This window comes from Uloborus diversus, chromosome 1 (genome assembly GCF_026930045.1).
Source record: "Uloborus diversus isolate 005 chromosome 1, Udiv.v.3.1, whole genome shotgun sequence".
Taxonomy (NCBI): Eukaryota; Metazoa; Arthropoda; class Arachnida; order Araneae; family Uloboridae; genus Uloborus; species Uloborus diversus.
The window spans coordinates 66,524,766-66,544,424 of record NC_072731.1 but is presented as its reverse complement, the minus strand read 5'-3'; the positions used below and the strand labels follow the sequence as shown (position 1 = coordinate 66,544,424).

The window sequence follows — 19,659 nt, the reverse complement described above, 5'->3', positions numbered from 1 at the left end:
AAAATGTAGTTCAAAACTAAAAGTAAATTTGTAGGTACTCTCAAGTCGAAAAACGTAATGAGCAAGTGAAGTAAAATGACCGGATTCTTTGATGGCCTGTAAAATTATTTCGCGTAGGATTCAACATATCTACCCAAGATATTCTCACATAAGAACACCTACAGATCAAGATTCTAAAGAGAAATTCTCTGAACCTGAAAATTTTTACGAACATACATTGTGGGGCCAGGACTATATAGAGATATGTCACATGTCAGTGAAGAAACTTGATGCTTGCTTCATAGAAACTTTCATTCAAAATTCACATTACAATTTCTTTTAATAATACTGTTGTATGGCAACAAACTTTTGTAACAGTGAGTTTTATATTTGATCATTTAATAGGGAAATTGCATAAAATTTTCTGCTTTTTGTCCGTAACTTTTTTTCTAAGGAACAAATATGGTCAAACAAAGTAACAGGACCTAAGTTGAACCATCCCCTATTCATTAAAAAAAGAATCATTAAAAACGGTTCGCTAGGTTCGCTGTGAGTGGACAAAAAAAAAAAAAAAAACATACATACGGTATGAATTGATAACCGCCTCCATTTTGAAGTCGGTTATAAATTCAGAAAAATATGTTTAACTTCGACATTCGGCATAAACCCAGTAAACAAAATATCTTGCCTCAGTATTGCATAAAGGTTGACATGCAAGAAAAATCATCTTGCATTAATGCTGCCTCAATGTTGTTATGTTACTCCCTTTATGCTGTCAGCAGGCTGCCACAATATTGGCTGACAAGGTGTATGCAACATAATATCAGGAAAATATCAAGGTAGGCTGCTTTTGTAATATTGCATACGTATTGATATGACAGGATAATATCAAGATGTTGTCATGACAGCATAAAATCAAGGTCTAGGCAAGATGATCTTGATTTTGTAATCTTGCATACGTATTGATATGACAGGATAATATCAAGATGTTGTCATGACAGCATGAAATCAAGGTCTAGGCAAGATGATCTTGCTTTTGTAATATTGCATACGTATTGATATGACAGGATAATATCAAGATGTTGTCATGACAGCATAAAATCAAGGTCTAGGCAAGATGATCTTGCTTTTGTAATCTTGCATACGTATTGATATGACAGGATAATATCAAGATGTTGTCATGACAGCATGAAATCAAGGTCTAGGCAAGATGATCTTGCTTTTGTAATATTGCATACGTATTGATATGACAGGAAAATGTCAGGATACATTGACATGACAGTATGAAATCAGCACGTTTGCAAGGTGTTTTATCTATTTATTTCTTTGTATTATTTTCACTTGAAACTCGAGAATTAAATTTCATTCTGTAATTATTTCTGTTATTCTTCAAGATAGTTTTCTAGCCTAAGAATATTTCCTTAAAGCTGACATCTGATCGGAAATTCATATAAAGGTATTAATAGTACTCGCAATTTAATTTAAAAAATGAAAGTTTCTTCGTTTTGCGTAATACTTGACTTATTCTATAAATTCATGCTTCTAATTGTATTATAAAGACATAAAATGACTAGTTAGGAATAATTGCGGAAGTTTTTATAACACATTTAAGAATAAAGAAAGCAAAATAATAAATAAGTAAATAAATACAATAAAGTACATTTCCAAATGGATGTCAGCATTGAAAATATCCCATGGACAAAACACATGAATTTATCTTAAAGAATAACATAAATAACCATTGAATAAAATTAATCTTACTCATGAGTTTGAAGTAATAATACGAAATTCTGGGCTTCATGTCCTTCGTTTCGAAGTCTAGGGACGAAAAAAGTTATTTTCGGCCATTTCTAACATTGATCGCACATCGTCTGCGATATGACTTGTTTAGTACTATATTAATAAACAAATGCAGTTATCAGTCATTCATAAGTTATTCCTAAAACAATACTATTCCACACTAATAACTAAGCAACCAACTTAACGAAGCCTAAAGAACGCAACGACAACGCCACGTGCAGCTCCTCTGAACCGACTGAAATCGTAGGTCGAAGGAGGAAGATGTGCCAGCAATTCGAGGGACGCTGGGTAGAAAGAACTGTACGCATGCGCAAGTATCAACGAAGGTCCACCTGTTCTATTGTGTACTAATTACCTTGACGGCGACAGCATGAAATCAATACATCTTGACGGCGTCAATATGTATGCAATGTTGTTATTGTAAGGTAATATCAATATTGATATTTTAAGATGAATGCAATGTTGCATACGTGTTGTTATTGTAATATTGCTTTTTAATCTTTATGCAAGCTTTATGCAGTATGAAACACGTCAATATTGACGCCGTCAGTATAATATCAAGATCTGTCAAGACTGATGCAAGAAATTTTGCTATTAGGGAATAGATACATAATATCTATGTATCTAAAAGTGAACGAATTAATAGTAAAAAAAAAAACATTAAAAAAAATTAACATACGTACGGTATGAACTGATAACCGCCTCCTTTTTGAAATCGGTTAAAAAGGTGTATCGTGAGAAGTTTAATATATAAAGAATATTATGTTGAGGGACCCCTTTTTTACTCTCCCAGAAGCTTTTTCTGTATTCGCCCCCGGACACTCTTAACTACCTTTTTTCAAAGGTTTTTAACAAACTAATGTTTCAATAGCTGATATGATACAGACGCAAACAGATATACAGCTTGTGGATTTTATGTTTCCTAAATAGGTAGGATGTATTTTGCATCATCTCCTAAACCGGAGGTCGTGGGTTCGATTCCTGTTGGTGCCCAGAGTGTTATTTATTTTTCTTATGTTGTAAATTTCCTGTGCGCGTCCAGAGACAAAGCGCTTTGTGCGCAGTGAAGCTGTTTAGCTTCTGAATAAATAAATAGATGAAAATAAAAAATAAATTGAAATGAATATAAAACCTGAAAAGGAAACTCGAAAAAAGTAAAATCATAATTTTTAGAGTTACAGGATATAACCACTTGGATTTAAATTTTGATTGCCAAAACTTCAATTTTCCTATTCCTATTCAGAGTCACAACTGACTACAACTGTATTTATGTCGAGGACTGCAGACTAAGTGCCTTGCCTCCACTATTTTATATACCGATAGATGACAGTACCATCACCGGATCGAACAGTTAATGAGAATTTAGAACTAGTCCAAGAGCTAATAGCTACCTGGTGCTAGCACCCCCAGAGGTATCGTTTCACTTGGAGGACATTGAGACCACGAGCATATTTAACGTCGCCCAGTCCCCTTTAATGACGACGGTGGGTCTTCGACCATCGAGGTTCGAACTCAGGACCCTCCGGCCCCGAATCCGACACTCTACCGATCGGGCTACCACGGGCCAAAACTTCAATTTAAAAAAAAAGAGGGCTCTGGAGCTGAGCGGTGGAAAGCACTTGCTTCGGGTTGTATGATAGGGGTCGTGGATTCAATATGGGCATCGTTTTTGTTGTTTTCGCTGTAATTTTCATTGAATTTATACCATTTGAAGCCACTTCCTTCTTCCTGAAAACACTCAAAATGTCGCGCTTGTTACTTGTGTTGTCTAGTTTGTAAACAAAACAAATGAAAGTTTTGAACACTGTCCTAGATATGAAAAAATGTGTTACAAATAAGAAATAGGATGACAAATTGCCAGAAACAAGACTGCATTTTTATTTATTTTGTTATTTTTTCTTTTACTTTTGTGCTGACATCTACCAGAGTCCCATTTCATATAGGGACTGTAATTTCTACCAATGTAAGTGAAACACTCAAAATGTGCCAGCCAGTCAAATTTTACTCCGTTTTCTTCGTATCTCCGTGCTAAATAAAACTAGCACTTGTTCCGCTCTTTTTTAATTTGGCAACCGAAATCATTCGTCAAAATCATAACAAATGCACGCATGTTTGCCATCTGCCACTTAACTTGAATTAGCTGTATTATGGTATTTTACTTTTAAGAGCATATTTTAAAGTAATATTGCTTTGCATCCGCCGCAGTCTCTCACTTTTTACACAATTTGGCAATACATTAATAGCATTTACATGGAAGGCAGTACTCGGAAATTGGAAGTGGTGTGTAATGTTCTTAAATTCTGTACACTTTTGCCTTTTTGTGTGTGTTTTTGTAAGAAATGCGCGTCATTTTTTAAGAAAACTTACCTCTGCTCTAAAAATCAAAAGCATAATGTTTTCTTTCATACCAAGGGCGCCCATAAGCAGGGCCCGACTCACCGAAAGTGAGGCTCAAGGCCTACAATACTTTGGAGGATCCTTCTGCATTCTGCTATAATTTTAAGTCAAAACAAAATAATGTTAAAATAATGTTTAGCAATATTTAAAGTGACATGTCCTCAATTAATAAACGTTAATTTGTGTTAATTTACATACATGATTTTTTAACGTTATGCATAAGTTTTTGAAAAAATTGGGACCCCTGGGGAAGATGGGCCCCAGTCCCAGGCCTTGTTGGCCTATGCGGTAATCAGGCCCTGCCCATAAAGGGGGGCAAGGGAGGGCTCAACCCCCCCTTTTTGAAATTAGAACTTCCTTGCATTTAGTACTTTTTTCTTTGCAAAAATGTAAAAACATTTCTTCTCTAGCATTTAAAAATAAGTTATTAAAAATGTCAAATTTTAAAAACTAATCTGTACTGAAATCGGTTTCTATGAGGAAAATATCCTGCTAAACCATGTGCAAAATATCTGAGCCCCCCTTAAAATTTTGCATATGGGCGCCCTTATTTCATACTGAAACACAACCAAATTGAAAAGAAATGCAGCTCTCATTTTTTCTAGTATTGCCTCGTTTTTATTGATTCATTAAAAATTTTTATGGAATAACGTAGCAATAAATAAATAAAGTAACTAATGATATGAAACAGTTTATTCCTTACGCTGTAAAGGCTTGTTGTTTATTCGAGACATTACAGAGTAGCACTTTGGCCAAGTACCGAGTTCCAATTATGTTTTGAGAAGAACCACCAACACACACGTGACGAATTTTGAAGTCATTGGCATAGTATTACAGACTTTCACGTCCAAATAATAGTTTTTAAAACAAAATTCCAGCTGAAATTTTAATTATGCATTATTTAAAAGATTTTATTTGTGTCAATAATTTTAAATAAGTTATTTTTTAAATTAAAAATAAACAAGTACATGAAAGGTATATTTAGTAAATTCTTAGAGTTCAACTGAACCATTGCTTCGGCCACTCGTCTGATCTGCTAATTCTATATTAGCTACCAGTTTGTTTCGAACTCTTAGCTTCCTTAAGAGGTTTTTCCATATCCAGCTCAGTCACTTTCCTATGCTGGGCTGATGAGTGCTAATAAGCACGAAACTGCAGTCCTCGGCTGGAAATTGACTGGGCTGGCGGTGTATTTCACGTATTTCTGCTTTAGCCCTGGCTAATGGGCGGTAATTTACTGAATATACCTTGCCTCACGTTCATTCTTCGAGTTGAACCGAATCATTGCGTCGGTCACTCATCTGGTCTGCTAATTCTATATTAGCTACCAGTTTGTTTCACACTCTTGGCTTCCTTAAGAGGTTTTTCCATCTCCAGCTCAGTCACTTTCCTATGCCGGGCTGATGAGTGCTAATAAGCACGAAACTGCAGTCCTCGGCTGGAAATTGACTGAGCTGGTGGTGTATTTCAGGTACATAAAAAGTAGGATTAATATCAAGTAGGAATTAAAACAAATTATATCAATCGATACTTCTAGTCCGCCAAACCTAAATAATTTTTAAAAGCAAATGAAACAACGTTAAAAGCACAAATGTGCAGGAGCACTGCAGACAGGTGTTTCTGCATTAGAAGGACCATCTTTTCAGTGCATTAAATGTGAGCTAATGAATAAAAAAATCCGACTTTTGTCAGATGCCTTTAAATCCATAAGCTCACATTTTGTGGATTGAAAAAAAAAACATTCCTTGTTATACCAAAACACTTGTCTGCAGTGTTTCTGCACATTTGTGCTTTTAACATAGTTTTTTTTTTTTTTTTTTTTTGAATTTAATGGTGCTGTCTGCCCCATGACATCCTGAGTGCCAAATGAGCAGAATTCAGTGCTAGAAGTGATCATTTTACTATTCACATTAAATAGTTTACTAGATTATTGTTGTTTTACTTGAATTTAATAGGGAACACCCATGACAGGCTATGACATCCAGAGCCCACAGTTTTTGCTCAGAAATTCAGCCTTGGGAACTATCATATTGTAATTCTGCCCAAAGACGTTTTTCATAAATATCTAGAATAATGATAAAGATCCTTGCTTACCAAATAACCCTTGTGCTTTGTCAGTTTTATTTATCAGGGTTCGTACGCCCTTGAAAAACCTTGAAAAGTGCTTGAAAAAAGAAAGTTCATTTTCAAGTGCTTGAAAACCTTGAAAAAGTTTTAAAACCTTGAAAAAGTTTCTTAGTGCTTAAATTCTCTCAAAAATCAACGAATTGTGCTTAGAAGTTTTAAAAAAGTATTTCCCCAATGCAATTTTCTGAACATGTGTTCAGTATGCAGCATCGCGAAAAATTGCTTCCGTGTTTGGGATTTCAATCCTTTTGCATCTTGTAAATATTTTGATGTTTTTTACAACCGAAAGATATTTTGACATATGGTACCTTAGATTAGTTTATTTTTTGTTTAATTTCATTAATTAACACAGAAATTAATTTCGAAACCATGACAACATTGAACTTACTCGGGTTTCGCGGAAAATTGCTCTTGTGTTTGAAATTTCAATCTTTTTGCATCCTGCAAATATTTAAATATTTTGGCTAATCAAATGTTAGTTTCGCATATGCTACCTTAGATTAGTATATTTTTTGTTTAATTTTAATGAAAAACAAATAAATTTATTTCATGGGAAACATGCCACGTCGAACGAACTCAGACTTTGCGAAAAATTGCTTCTCGTGTTTGAAATTTCAATCTTTTTGCATCTTGCAAATATTTAAATATATTCACTAATCGGATGTTATTTTCATATTTGCTACCGTAGATTAGCATATTTTATGTTTAATTTCAGTAAAATATAAGTTTATTTTATGGGAAACATGACAACATTAAACTTAATTCGCGAAAATTTGCTTCCCTTGTTTGAGATTTCAATCCTTTTGCATTTTGTAAATATTTTTATATTTTTGGCAATTAGTAGTTATTTTGACACTGCTACATCAGATTAGCTTATTTTATTTTTTTTATTTTAATAACTAAAGAGTTAAAGAATTTATTGCCTTGGTCTTGTTTAATTATTTGCTTATTTATTTTTGCAATTTTGAATGATTATCTTTACCTAATTTTTGGTCATAACAGATTTTTTTTTTTTTTAATTTAAATTTCAGCAGTTGAGCACCTAACAAATTAACTTAAAGTTTGTATTTTAAATATAAAGTTGATTTATATAATTTTATTTATAAGTACATCATTTTTTTATGTCTGCTAAAATAAATAAGGTGTATAACAGGGGTGGTTGTGTTATGATTATTCACTTGAAATCCAGTAGTGTTCGTTTTTATGCTTTTACCTCCTTATATCTCCCAATTTTCCAGTTTTCCTCAAATGTTCAAAATTACTACTTTATTATGGTTGTGGGTACTTGGAGCTTACTGAAAGAGGCTTTAATCAGCAAAGGGCTAGATAGCTTAAGGAGGGTCTTTCATCTTCATTTGGATCTAATAAATTGACCAGTACCAGCCTAGCTAGGCCCAGTGCCTGTTGCTGGTTATCAACAGGCACTGGGCATGGTATTTCTATGCAGAATATTTTGACTTAATAAACTATTTTATGAATTGTATGCATAGCAAAAGTTATTGTTGTACATATGTATATTCAAGTCATAGGGGTCTTAGTTTTAAAAATTATTCCCCCCCCCCCCCCGCCCCATTTTGCTCTTTGAAACTTTCAGGTAATTTTTTATGAACTCACAAATCACAATTACACCTGAATATTATTGCCTTTCTGAATTTAAATTCTAATTTCGACAATAACCCATTTTTTCCCAAAATAAAACTACTTTTGTCATAATACATGTCAACTTCTTTTAAATCTTTTCGATTCCGAAATATGGCTCTATAAATCTGAACTTGCACATTTATTGTCTATTGCAAGTTAATCAATGAAAGCTGAATAGGCTCAAGTTTGCATTCAGAGTATTTATCACTGCTTAAGCTGCTTTTGTATATTTTGAGGTGTAGAGACTGGACTGTGGACTTTCATAAACTTTTCTTACTTCCTAATTTTTAAATTTACTCGAGGACAGTTGAAATGCCTTATTGGCTGAACAGCTAATAAATACATACGAATAATTGATTTGAATACTTATAAATGATTTGCAAACCTAATATTTTTAGAACTTAATAGTGCTAACTGAAATAACTTTCTGGGTAGTGTTTTTGTCCTAACCACCCTTATATTGTAATAAACCACTGTATGGTACTGGAAATAAATGTTGAAACCGGGGGGGGGGGGGGAAGTGACTTCAAAAACTCCTCTCTGGCAATGCCATTGAACTTGGGTATTTTAGTTTCTTCCCATAAAAGTTAAAAGCACTTATGAAAGGGTTTTTTAAGTGTTAATTTGCTGATTCTAGAAAATATACAAACCTCTGACTGCTGCAACCTTTGAAAAACCTCAAAATTAAACCTCTTGGTATCTGCTTCTCTTTATGACCGAACTTTTCAAACATTTTCAGAAAGACTTTCAACGCAGTAGATCTTTCATCAAAGCGTCTCTTGTTGTAGAAAAAACAATTTTGTTTTCCTATACTTTTTTGTATTATTGCCTTATTTCTATGTATTTGTAGTAAATGAAATCTGCATACAATATTTTTAGTACAAATTTATGATATTGCCTTGAAAACAAAATTTTTTACCTTGAAAAGTACTTGAAAAGTGCTTGAATTTTTTTCTGCCTAAAGGGTATGAACCCTGTTTATTAATCGGCTACAGCAGCGATTCCTAACCGCTGGATCGGTTAAAGTCTGTAGAAAAATTTGGCCAATCCTCAAAGATTATACCTACCCTATATTAAAAAATATTCATTATTCAAAAATAAATAATATTTTATAACATATTATTTTGGTTTTGCTCTTATTTTTCACAATATTCTGATGTACTACAGAGGTAGGAGTGCAGAAAAATAAGTCACTCGTCCAATGGACCAGTAACTAAATATTTCATTAGCCTGTACTTTTAATGGCCCATTCTTGCATAAGAGGAGTAAAACTTCATGTGTCCCAAGGACCATCAAAATTTATAATCTGCTGGTCGAAAGGATGCTTTTGTGGTTTTGAACCAACTGGCCACTATTATTTTTGAGCTCAGTATACTACACCTACCCTATATACTTTAACATTTAAGTATTATTGCAACTAAATGGCAATAAAAATCTTGAAGTTAACTTAAATAACAGTTCTTTAATTTCTAAAAAGCTTTCTTGTAAAACAAATTTTTTGAAGAATTTTTTTACTGACCTGCAGATCAGAAATGGCTGGTCTACAGCATCAAAACTATATTAAGTTGTGATAATTAAAGGTTCATTTAGTTATCTTAAAGTGGAAATTTTATATTTATGCTGCTTTGGCTAAACTAATACATAGTAATCTAGTAACGAACAAACAGCTAGCCATGAATTGTCAGTACCTCTACTTAAGATCACTCAAGATGAAAGAAATAAATGTGTTGTATTTGAGTTCCTTATTTGGTTAGTTATAAAGAAGGGAACTGATGTGATATACCCCACCCTTGGCGACTTTTTCCTGTTGGCGCCTAGAAAGCGTCGCCAAGAAAACGATGTATGACGACATATGTCATATATCGTTCTTAGCGATGCTTTTTTAGCACCAACAGGAAAAAATCAGATAAAAAAACATGATCAAAGCACTTCAGAACACAATATATATAAAAACAACATAAAACCACAACAAAAAACATCACGAATATACGCTTCAAAAATACCAGAAGCTAGAAAGTTTTTGTACACAAAGAACAATTACTAGAAAGTATTTAAAATGCTTAAATTGACAAATTACTATAACAGCTCACCAATGAAATATGTACCAATAGAAAGAAAAGCTATTTTCCAACGTGCATTTCATCGAACAAAAGTCTGCTAAAAAAGAGCAAAGCGATTCAAATTGCTATGTTTAAAGCGGAAAACATCCCCAAAATCAATAGCTATTTCAGCCAAAAAAGCACTTAGTTATTCAAATTTTGATGTATGAAAAGTAGAAATGTCTCAACAGAACATCCTAAACATAAACAATACAAAAATACAATAATTTATTTGCTATCCAGACATGCTTTCAAAATACCTATTATATTTTACATAAAATAACACCTTTATATTTTTATAAAATGCTGGAGTCAACTTATTTTCAGAAATTCAGTACCTAAAGGAAGCACGTTAATAGAATATGTCTAAATAATTTGTGGCATTGATAAGAATTAACTTTTAGAACAAAATAACTGTACTATTTTTGTAAAATTAATTTACATACAGTAAAAATAGAATTAAAAACTACGAGAACCCATCAAGGATTTGTAAAAACAAAGAATTTCGGAAGTGAGAGTTTTTTTTTTTTTTTTTTGAATTCTAAAATAAAGAACTTACCTTTTTATATGGTATAAATCCTCACACTCAGTCAAAAAAAAAAACATCATATGACAATGGCACGTTACAGATACACCCCACGTTGGAGTTAACTTTTAATTAACGTTCAAGTTTGAAGAAACTGGTATTTTCTAATGTTTTTATTTCAAAACAACTACTGAATTTAAACTAACACAAAATAACCTTTGCTCTAAGGTATATTGCACGAAACAACACGTATCTCTCCTGCTTGAAACCGAGTAGACAACCTAAGTAAACAAGTTTGAACAGATCTAAGATTGCCTTTGGGTTGCCTAACACAGGTTAGTTTCACAAGGGGTGCCATGCTTAAAAAATTATCGCCTCATTGGCAAGAAAAATATTTCAATTTTGTGCAAAAAAATCAGATGTCGCCAAATGAGGGGGTATATCACATCTGTACCTAAAGCATGTTATTGTTTGCTTTAAATTGGTAAATATTCCTTTCTCAGGAATAAGGGATATTAAGAAACCCCGAAAGGCAAAGCAAGTGGTGTTTCAGAACATTACAAATGGTGTTTCAAAATATTTTAGGCCTTATGTTTGTCTTCCGAAGATTTTATCTATATGGAATATAAACATAGTTATGGGTTTATTTTTTAGCTTCCAACAGCTGATGAAGAAGATGTCACTTGTCGCACTTTTCTTCTGAAAGATGAGGATCATACATTGGGAAATGCACTGAGATATGTCATAAGTCTTAAGTGAGTCTTTTAATTAACATGATTCAAACACATAAACTGATCATTACCTTTTTTTTTTAAATTGAAAATTTACAATTTCTGTTTTATAGTCCCCAAGTTCAGCATTGTGGTTATTCTGTTCCTCATCCATCTGTACATGACATTAATTTCAGGATTCAAACTCATGGTAAAACATTTTTGTTTCTTCTGATTTATTTTCATAAGAAATAATTTAAATAAAAATGTTTCCAGTTCTCTGTTGGTTCAACAAGTTTATTTCCTCAAATATTTTTATATTTTTCTGAAACATAATTGTGAGTAACTTTCATCCATAATTGCTATTTACAGTGTGCTGATAAAATTTAAAATTGTTACACAGTTTTATAACTTTATTTAATCATCTTCTCAATAATTAAAACAAACTTATTTCATAACTAAGTTTTTTTTAAAAAGTGCCCTTACTAAACTCTGAATCTGCAAACATTTTTCAAAAATATGTTTGTGGACAGTAATAACTCAAATTTACACAGTATATGGAACTAAATGATAACTGCATAAGTCAAATTTACATATGGTGGGGCATAATTTCACATATAACTTACTATTTCTTGGGATCCGAGTCGGGGGTAACAAATGATGTTAAATAAAATATTAGATAGCACAATTTGCAAACTGAATTAATTTGATCTAGATGATTTAATAAGATCAAACAATGTAGTCTTCGGGCCCAAAAGTTTTTTTTTTTCTCCTGCAAAATTTCCTCATTGCATGTTAATATTTTATCATTTACTAGCATTCCCGTACCCGGCATTGCTCGGGTAATGGAATTAGCTGGGGTTAACAGTGCTTGATGCACCTAGTTTCGAAAATCCCCTATAATAATTACTTATTACCTATAATTTTTGTAATTTTGGGAGGATCCAGGGGTCCCTGGACTCCTTATATATATGCCCTTGTCCTTAACCGATCTTTAACTGTTGTTAACGATCGTTTTAAAGTATTGATTAACTTTGCAAACACAAGCCATCCACATTTTATAGTTATACCTATGTTTAAGCAAGAAATTCTTTGTATACAACATTTTTAGTTTTTTTTCTGGTGCTAAAACTATTAAGCTGCTTGATGAACTGACTTTGGAGCCAGCTACCTAAAATTGGCCGTGTGAAAAAAAGTCTTCTCTTAAATCGATCCCTTCTACTTTTAATGTCTGTCCTAGTGACTTAGTAACGGTTATTGCAAAGCAAACTTTTACAGGAAACTGCACTCTTCTAAATTCAAAAGGATAGTCCGCCTGTGATGATGTTCTTAAAAACTTCGTTTCTAGTTTTGAAAAAAAGGGAAAGCAAAAGACGCAAACATTATTGTTTGACTTGAGAGAAGCCTTGAAGAATCACGTGAGAAACAAAAACAATATCAAATTTAAAATTCGCAATCGACCAAAAGTTGAGTTGAAATTTAGGAAATATATAATACTTATGAAAATTAATAATAATTTCCATTTTTATATTCCTGTGCCGCCACACTACTCCCCCACCAGTACCAAGTTACGTTACACGAGTGAGATTTAGGAGCGGATATCCTTAATAATATATTTGGAATAATGTATTTGAAAAAAAACTAATATATAATAATATATAATATAATAATATATTTGAAAATAAGATATAATATAAAATGGAATTCAATCAATTAAAATATTACAGAAACACATGATATGTTACATATAGTCTTTAAATCGGACAGGTAAGCAAATAGTTCTGCCAGTTCGAGAATGTTTTTCAGGAGGTGGCTCGCTAGTAGTCACTGTCATTGGTGTTTCTGGTTGTTGTAACTCGGCACGATTCAACTGTGGTGTATGTCCGGTGATCAGACTCCAGATCAGAAAGTTGCGTGTTCAAATCACGTCCGGGTCACCAATTGTAGGCCGCTTATTTATTCATCTTGACAGCGATTATGATATCGTGTTATTATATTAAAATAACTTGACGCATTAGTTTCAGCAACTGCTTTATTTTCAGCACCGATCAAACATCGTAGCATTTGAACCCAAACCAAAACTTCTCTGGCGTTGCCAATTACAAAACGAATAACTTATAAATTGGTTCGATTATTGATATTCGATTACAATTCGATAATAAAATACAAGTATACATGAAATAGCAATAATAAGGTAATAAACATTTAAAAATAGAAGGTATTAACTTTGTAAATTTAGGAAATACATAATACTTATGAAAATTAATAATAATTTCCATTTTTATATTCCTGTGCCGCCACAAAGTACTGAATAATGATTTAAATGGAGGAAAGCCTCCGAAAATATGGAATTTAAATTTCAAAGACAGGTTTTAATTTCACAGAAATTAAGGGGTTTTAATTAATTTCTCCTGAACTAATTGATATTTTGAAAAATCCTTTCTTAGTGGATACTTTCGTAATCATGGGGACATGCCTGCCAAATTTCAAGTCTGAGGCTTTAGCGGTATTGGCTATGCGTTGAGATATATATATATATATATATATATATATATATATATATATATATATATATATATATGTTATCTCAGGACATTGATTTTTAAATATTAAGATTTATTTATTTATTTTGTTCTTTGCTTTGTTGAAAAAATACGCTCTTCATTAGAGTATATTTAAAGGTTTAAAGTAAAACTTATAAACCTTTTTCAAAAAAGCTGAGGCCTTCTCTCAAATTTCCATTGATCATTCAATCTTCTGATTGAACTGTGTCTAAACATAAAGTTCTATCAGGGTTCATACTCTCCTTAGAAACTCCTGCTTTTTAAGAAAAAGAAAATAATGGCTCTTAAATCTCCTGAATTTTGCTCTAATCTCCTTACTAAATCTTTATTTTTTATTCTATAAATTTATCCCCTTACGTGTTTCTTTTGCCACTAGTCTTGAAGATTGAACTGTTTTTAAACTGGGTTTTAATATAAGAGCTGTACAAAAAAAAATTTCTGAAATCTATTATTAGAAAAATACATCTTTCAACTAAAAACCAAGATCCTTCGAAGTTGAAATAAATTCCTTAAAAACTCTTAACTTTAAATTTTCAAATTTGAGTATGAACCCACGCATTTCTAAGAGCTCATCATTGTCAGCTGCTGATCAGGGAATACAACAGTTTTTGAATGTCATCGCTAATCCACTTCTAACTTTAACTGCCTGGCAAGATTGACAACTTCTTCAATCCCATTGCCAATTTCATCAGGCTCTGACCCTGATCGACTTGTGAAACACTCAAACAAAAGACGAATCTGCAAAACTTTATAATTGTGTAAGTCAGGATAGCATTAGTCAAGGTATTACAGAGCTACAAAAATAACTTCAAATGTATTTTGCACTTGTGAAGCTTAGTGATTTACAAAAGTAATTTGTGCTTACGTTTTTAGGTGTACCAGCTACTGAAGTTTTCAAAAAAGGCTTAGAAGATTTACAGCAACTTTGTGATCATATGAGTACTACTTTTCAGGTACTTTACTTTTTATAGAAATTATTTATCATAAACTTTTCAAAGAGAGAGTGCTTGAAAATATTCAATGTGTACAGGTTTTATAACAATTTAAGTCAGTGCAAAATTTGTAAAAAAAAATATTGTATTGCTATTAAATAGTAAAATGTGCAATCAATACCTATGCCTTCATTTGTTTGCGGCATTGTCAGTTGCATAGTCAACCATGTTTAAAGAGGTTCATTCATCAAAATGGGACAAATAACTATTTGTTATTTTAATTCATCTCTGTGTTTTTTTTTTTTTTTTTTCTTTTTTCACTTCATGATGAAAATCCTTTGGTAGTGTATTTTGTTGATTTTAATTTATTAATTTATTTAAAAGAGCTTTACAGTTTGAATTTTCTTATTGGGGACTAATGAACAAGTGTAAAGTGTTATCATTTATCAAAATTAATATGAATTATTGATAATGGAAGTGACTTCTATGAATATTTATCAAGTTACAAAGATAAACTGATAAAAGGTATATTATTTTAAGCTGCTTCTCCCGCTTTTTCTCTATATAGGGAAAAATAGATTGTAGCCTAAATCAGTTTTGTATGGACATAAGTACTCACTTATCAGCTTGTTTTTACATTGCCTTTGTAAATGGCCCCCTAACATATATTTCGAAATGTTACTTTATTATTAACTGCTCCAAATCCTCCATCTTTCATTTTTCTGTTTCAAAGTAAAGTTATTGTTACTCCAAAATTTAGTTAGTTGCCTCCCTATAAGATGGTTTAATTTTAGTTTTGCTGCAACTGTGTCGATAAACATATTAAGATATGCCCATGATAAACATATTAAGATATGTTTATCATAGGCTTCTAAAATAATTTTTAAAAAATAATTCTTGTATGAGCTGTTTTTATACTTTTGGAACCTTCACATCTTTTTGCATCCGCTTTGAGAATCGGATTTTTCGATTTTTTTACGTTTAGTTCACTTTGTTAAGATGTAAACAAATTAATTCTCATTTTATTTTCATTGAAATCATGAAATTTAGAAGTTTTAAATGACATTCTGAGATTTTTAAGAATTAAATGCTCAACCACAGCTTGAATTTTAATTTTTTGGTTCAGTCATTTAAAATATGTGTGTTTAAAATTTCTAATGAACATTTATAGCCTAATTTAATATAATGTGGAATGGTGCATAGGTATTAATGTACTTAAGGGCTTTCCATCTCCCCGAAAGTGATGCTGCTGAGCCCCCCCCCCCCCCCAAAAACCATGAATGGTATTATCAACAGAAAGAAGAAATATTACAAAAGCATCCATTTTGAAATTTTGCTTTACCCTCCCCCCTACACACACACACAAAATTATTTGACTTTTCACAAATTGAATTAGTTTTCCACAAAAAAAAAAAAAAAAAAAAAAACAAAAAAACACCCTGTGAAAAATCCTGGATTGACCCCTGTTCAATAGCCAACTCATGTTTGCAAATGTCAGGTGCCCACCAAGGACATAAGGGCAGGAGGTCATCAGATTGCACCCTTGAAATTTTCAGGTGGAGGGGGGGGGCGTGTCCTGTTCTTGAGAGGAGAGTGCTTCATAGAATTAAGGAAGGTGTGCATCGTCTTTGGGGAGGGGGGGGGGATCACCTCCTGGCCTTATTTCAAATAAAATTATTTTTAAAAAGACTTTTTTTTATTGAAACAATGCTCGAAATTTTGCAGACAGGTTATGAAGTTCTAAAAACTTGTCACAGACAGCTACAAAATTTTTTGCCTCTGGGGGGAAAACTTTTAAGTGCTAAGTTCCATATTCAATCCTTATCTTTTCTTTCAAGTTCAATTTGGGACATCCCCCCCCCCCTTATATGAAAATCTTCTGTCATGAGGATTCTTGAAACTTTCACCCTGCCTCAAAAAATGGACATTTGGGTTTCATATGGGTTTTCAAACTCCAAAACAAATATTCAGCTCCTACATAAAAGAAGATTTTGCAACTTTAAAATCATGTCTCTCCTGTTCCTTGTTCTTTCAATGCAAAATACAATGTTAAGTTCATCTTGGCCACTTCATTATTTTAATAAATTTGGCATTTTTCTGCTTAAAAATTATGCAGCGTTATTCTTCCCCCACAAGATTTTTGGCTGAAACTTTATTAATCATTATTGATAGAGTAAATAAAGTACTCAGGGGTAATTTTGAGCCACAATTTCCCTTTATTTTAAACTGCTTCACTCTCCCAACTTTACACCATCCGATTTCTCTTCATTCCAATTGCTACAGTACTTTCTCAGTGTCTAAAACGTGAAAATTTGATTAACATCCAAATTGCCATGTCTGGGTATTTTGCTCAAAAACCAGTTGATTTTTATCAATTTAGGATTAAACATTTACGCACTAGATAGCAAAATGATTGTTGGTAATGAGAGCAATTATGTCATTGATTAAAAATTAAGACTTAGTAAAGAAAGAAAATACTTTCCGATTCCCCCAACATACAGTAAAACCTCGTTAAGTCTTCACTTGAGGGAGCAAGCATTTTTGACCATTTATGTGGAGTGGGAAATTAAAGAAGGAAACAAAAAAATGCCTTAATAATTACTGAAATACTCTCATTAATAGCTGTAGATTTCAGTGAAAAAAACAATAGCTTATGAAAGAGGGGGAAAAAACACTTGTTTTAGTTACCACATCTTACTTACATTACATAAAATTAATAGCAGATTATTTTATTGTCCTTACCGTGCATTTTTTCTGTTTTGCTGGGTGGAATTTAATTTATATTCCCATTATCGGTATCCTAGTTTTAACTGCTGTTTCACTTTTAAAATTTTTTAAAACATTGCTTTTCTTTAAAAGATAAAGGGTAAGTTTTAGTTTTCCTCACATGTTAAAAGCAACAGAGATGTAGCAAGAAGTATGCTTTGAATGACCAGAAGTGAGGAATGAGATGTCAAGCAAAAATGACTATATCACAGCATTTCAACTAAGCCTGATGCTGTTTTTTGAGATTCGATAAAAAAAAAAGGTAGTTTTAGAAAGCAATATTTGGATAACTAGTTAACCAGGGTAAAATTAAATTTGGTGACTAGTAAATGAGGATCATTTTACATAACTGTAAATGAAACCTTGTTGGGACCAAAGGAAAACAACGACTTCATCGGAGTGATCACTTATTTAGGTGACTACTTCGTGGGGTTTTACTGTAATATACTGGCTGAAATACCCATGCATTAAACTAAACGCTACCAGGTTGTAGGACTATATTTGCAGCTTAGTATTACACTTGTGAACTACTTTTAAAAAAAAGTCATTTTCATGTTAGGAGCATTATAATTGGAAATATGCAATCATTCTAAAATTCTTCTGATTTAGAATGCAAAACTACCAAATTCTATTATTTGCCTAACAAAACAGCTATGTATCATTGATACTTTTCACTCATCAATCAAATTCAGTAAAATTGGTTTTTCACTTCATTGTAAAATCAACAAAATATTTAAATTTGAAGTAACATATTAGCTTTATCATAGTGTGAGGTGTGAGTCTGATTATTAATTTATGACTCAAAAATATTTTCTATCAATTATCTGTATTAAAATCCATTTATACTTGCTCAGTAACTTAAGTTTCTGTTTTCCCTCCTTTCTAGAATGCATTAAAGGAATACAATGAATCGAATGCAGATGATATTGAAAAAGTATTAGAAGCTATGGATGCATAAAAAAAGCTATGGATGCTGTATTATCTATTTGATATAAGTATGTTTTCCACATTATAATGTTTTGTTCTTTGTTGAAGAACATTTGTAAATATGTACTACATTTCCCTTTGATAACCTATATGAATTATTAAAAATATTTTTTAAAAAAATAAATATAACCAGTTTTTAGGACTAAATAACTGAGAGTTTTATATGATTTTGTTTATAAAAAATTTTAAAAGTGTCTTAAATAAAATGAGATTTGAATTAATTTTACTAAAAGTAGGGGTCAGAGAGGGGATTTAAAAAAATGTAGGGCAATTTTCATGACATTTGAAGAGTTTTTAGGACAATAAATATCTAAATCAACCAAAACATTCACTGCTATTTTAAGCGTATGTTTGTTATGGCCTACACACCCCCTCCATCACAAGAAAAAATACTGATATCAAAGTTGTTTCAATAAAAATTCAAAAACTAACTTTTTCAAGTAGGTAGTTCTGTAATAGTGAAATTGTGTCTGTTGTGCAGTAGAGTGGTTCGAAAAAATCAATTTCTTTATTTCGAAATCGCATTACCTCTCAAAAGTTGCAGTTTGGTATCCTCAATTGGAAAAAAGTAATAAAAAAATTCTAAGTTGACATCTTCAGTTTGCGCATAAGGCTGAAAGTTAGAAAAAATATATGCTATATAGCTTTTACATAAAGTCTTTAGTTCGCGCATACACCTTTGATTGAGCAGAAGATTTTAGCCAAATCCTTTTCCAGCTTTTACATAATATTTTAATTGTGTTAGCTAGTGGAGTGTTATTCTTCTTTTAAAGCTCTATTTGCATATACTAGCATCACTTTTGCCTAATTTTTAGATTGTCCACCCTATACCCCGGATAGCAGTGGGAGTTTACTGTATTTCTAAATAGTTATTAACATACTATTCACCATAAAAAAACGAAAAGACTTTTCTGTTAATTGTTGTTTTTGTTTTACATATAGTAGCTATCAGTGGCGGATCTAAGGAGGGGGCTATGGCCGCCCCCCCCCCCCTCCCTTGAGGTCCGAACTTCTAGATAAAATCCGAAATTTTGGACTTTTAATACTGCAGTACACATTTGCGAATTTAAATATGCATTACATTTTAATATTACTACTATATGCATCTAGTGGCATATTAAAAGAAAGGGG

The 19,659-nt window shown here is 32.1% G+C and overlaps 1 protein-coding gene across 1 annotated transcript; it reads left to right on the top strand.

Moving 5' to 3' along the window:
* The first annotated feature begins 3,865 nt into the window (after nucleotides 1–3,865).
* Nucleotides 3,866–18,660, top strand: LOC129234628 (DNA-directed RNA polymerases I and III subunit RPAC2-like). The gene is made up of 5 exons (XM_054868661.1): nucleotides 3,866–4,059; nucleotides 11,224–11,324; nucleotides 11,414–11,490; nucleotides 14,717–14,796; nucleotides 18,428–18,660. The coding sequence occupies exons 1-5, from the start codon at nucleotides 4,030–4,032 to the stop codon at nucleotides 18,497–18,499; spliced, it is 360 nt and encodes a 119-aa protein (XP_054724636.1). The 5' UTR covers nucleotides 3,866–4,029; the 3' UTR covers nucleotides 18,500–18,660.
* The last annotated feature ends 999 nt before the right edge of the window (nucleotides 18,661–19,659 follow it).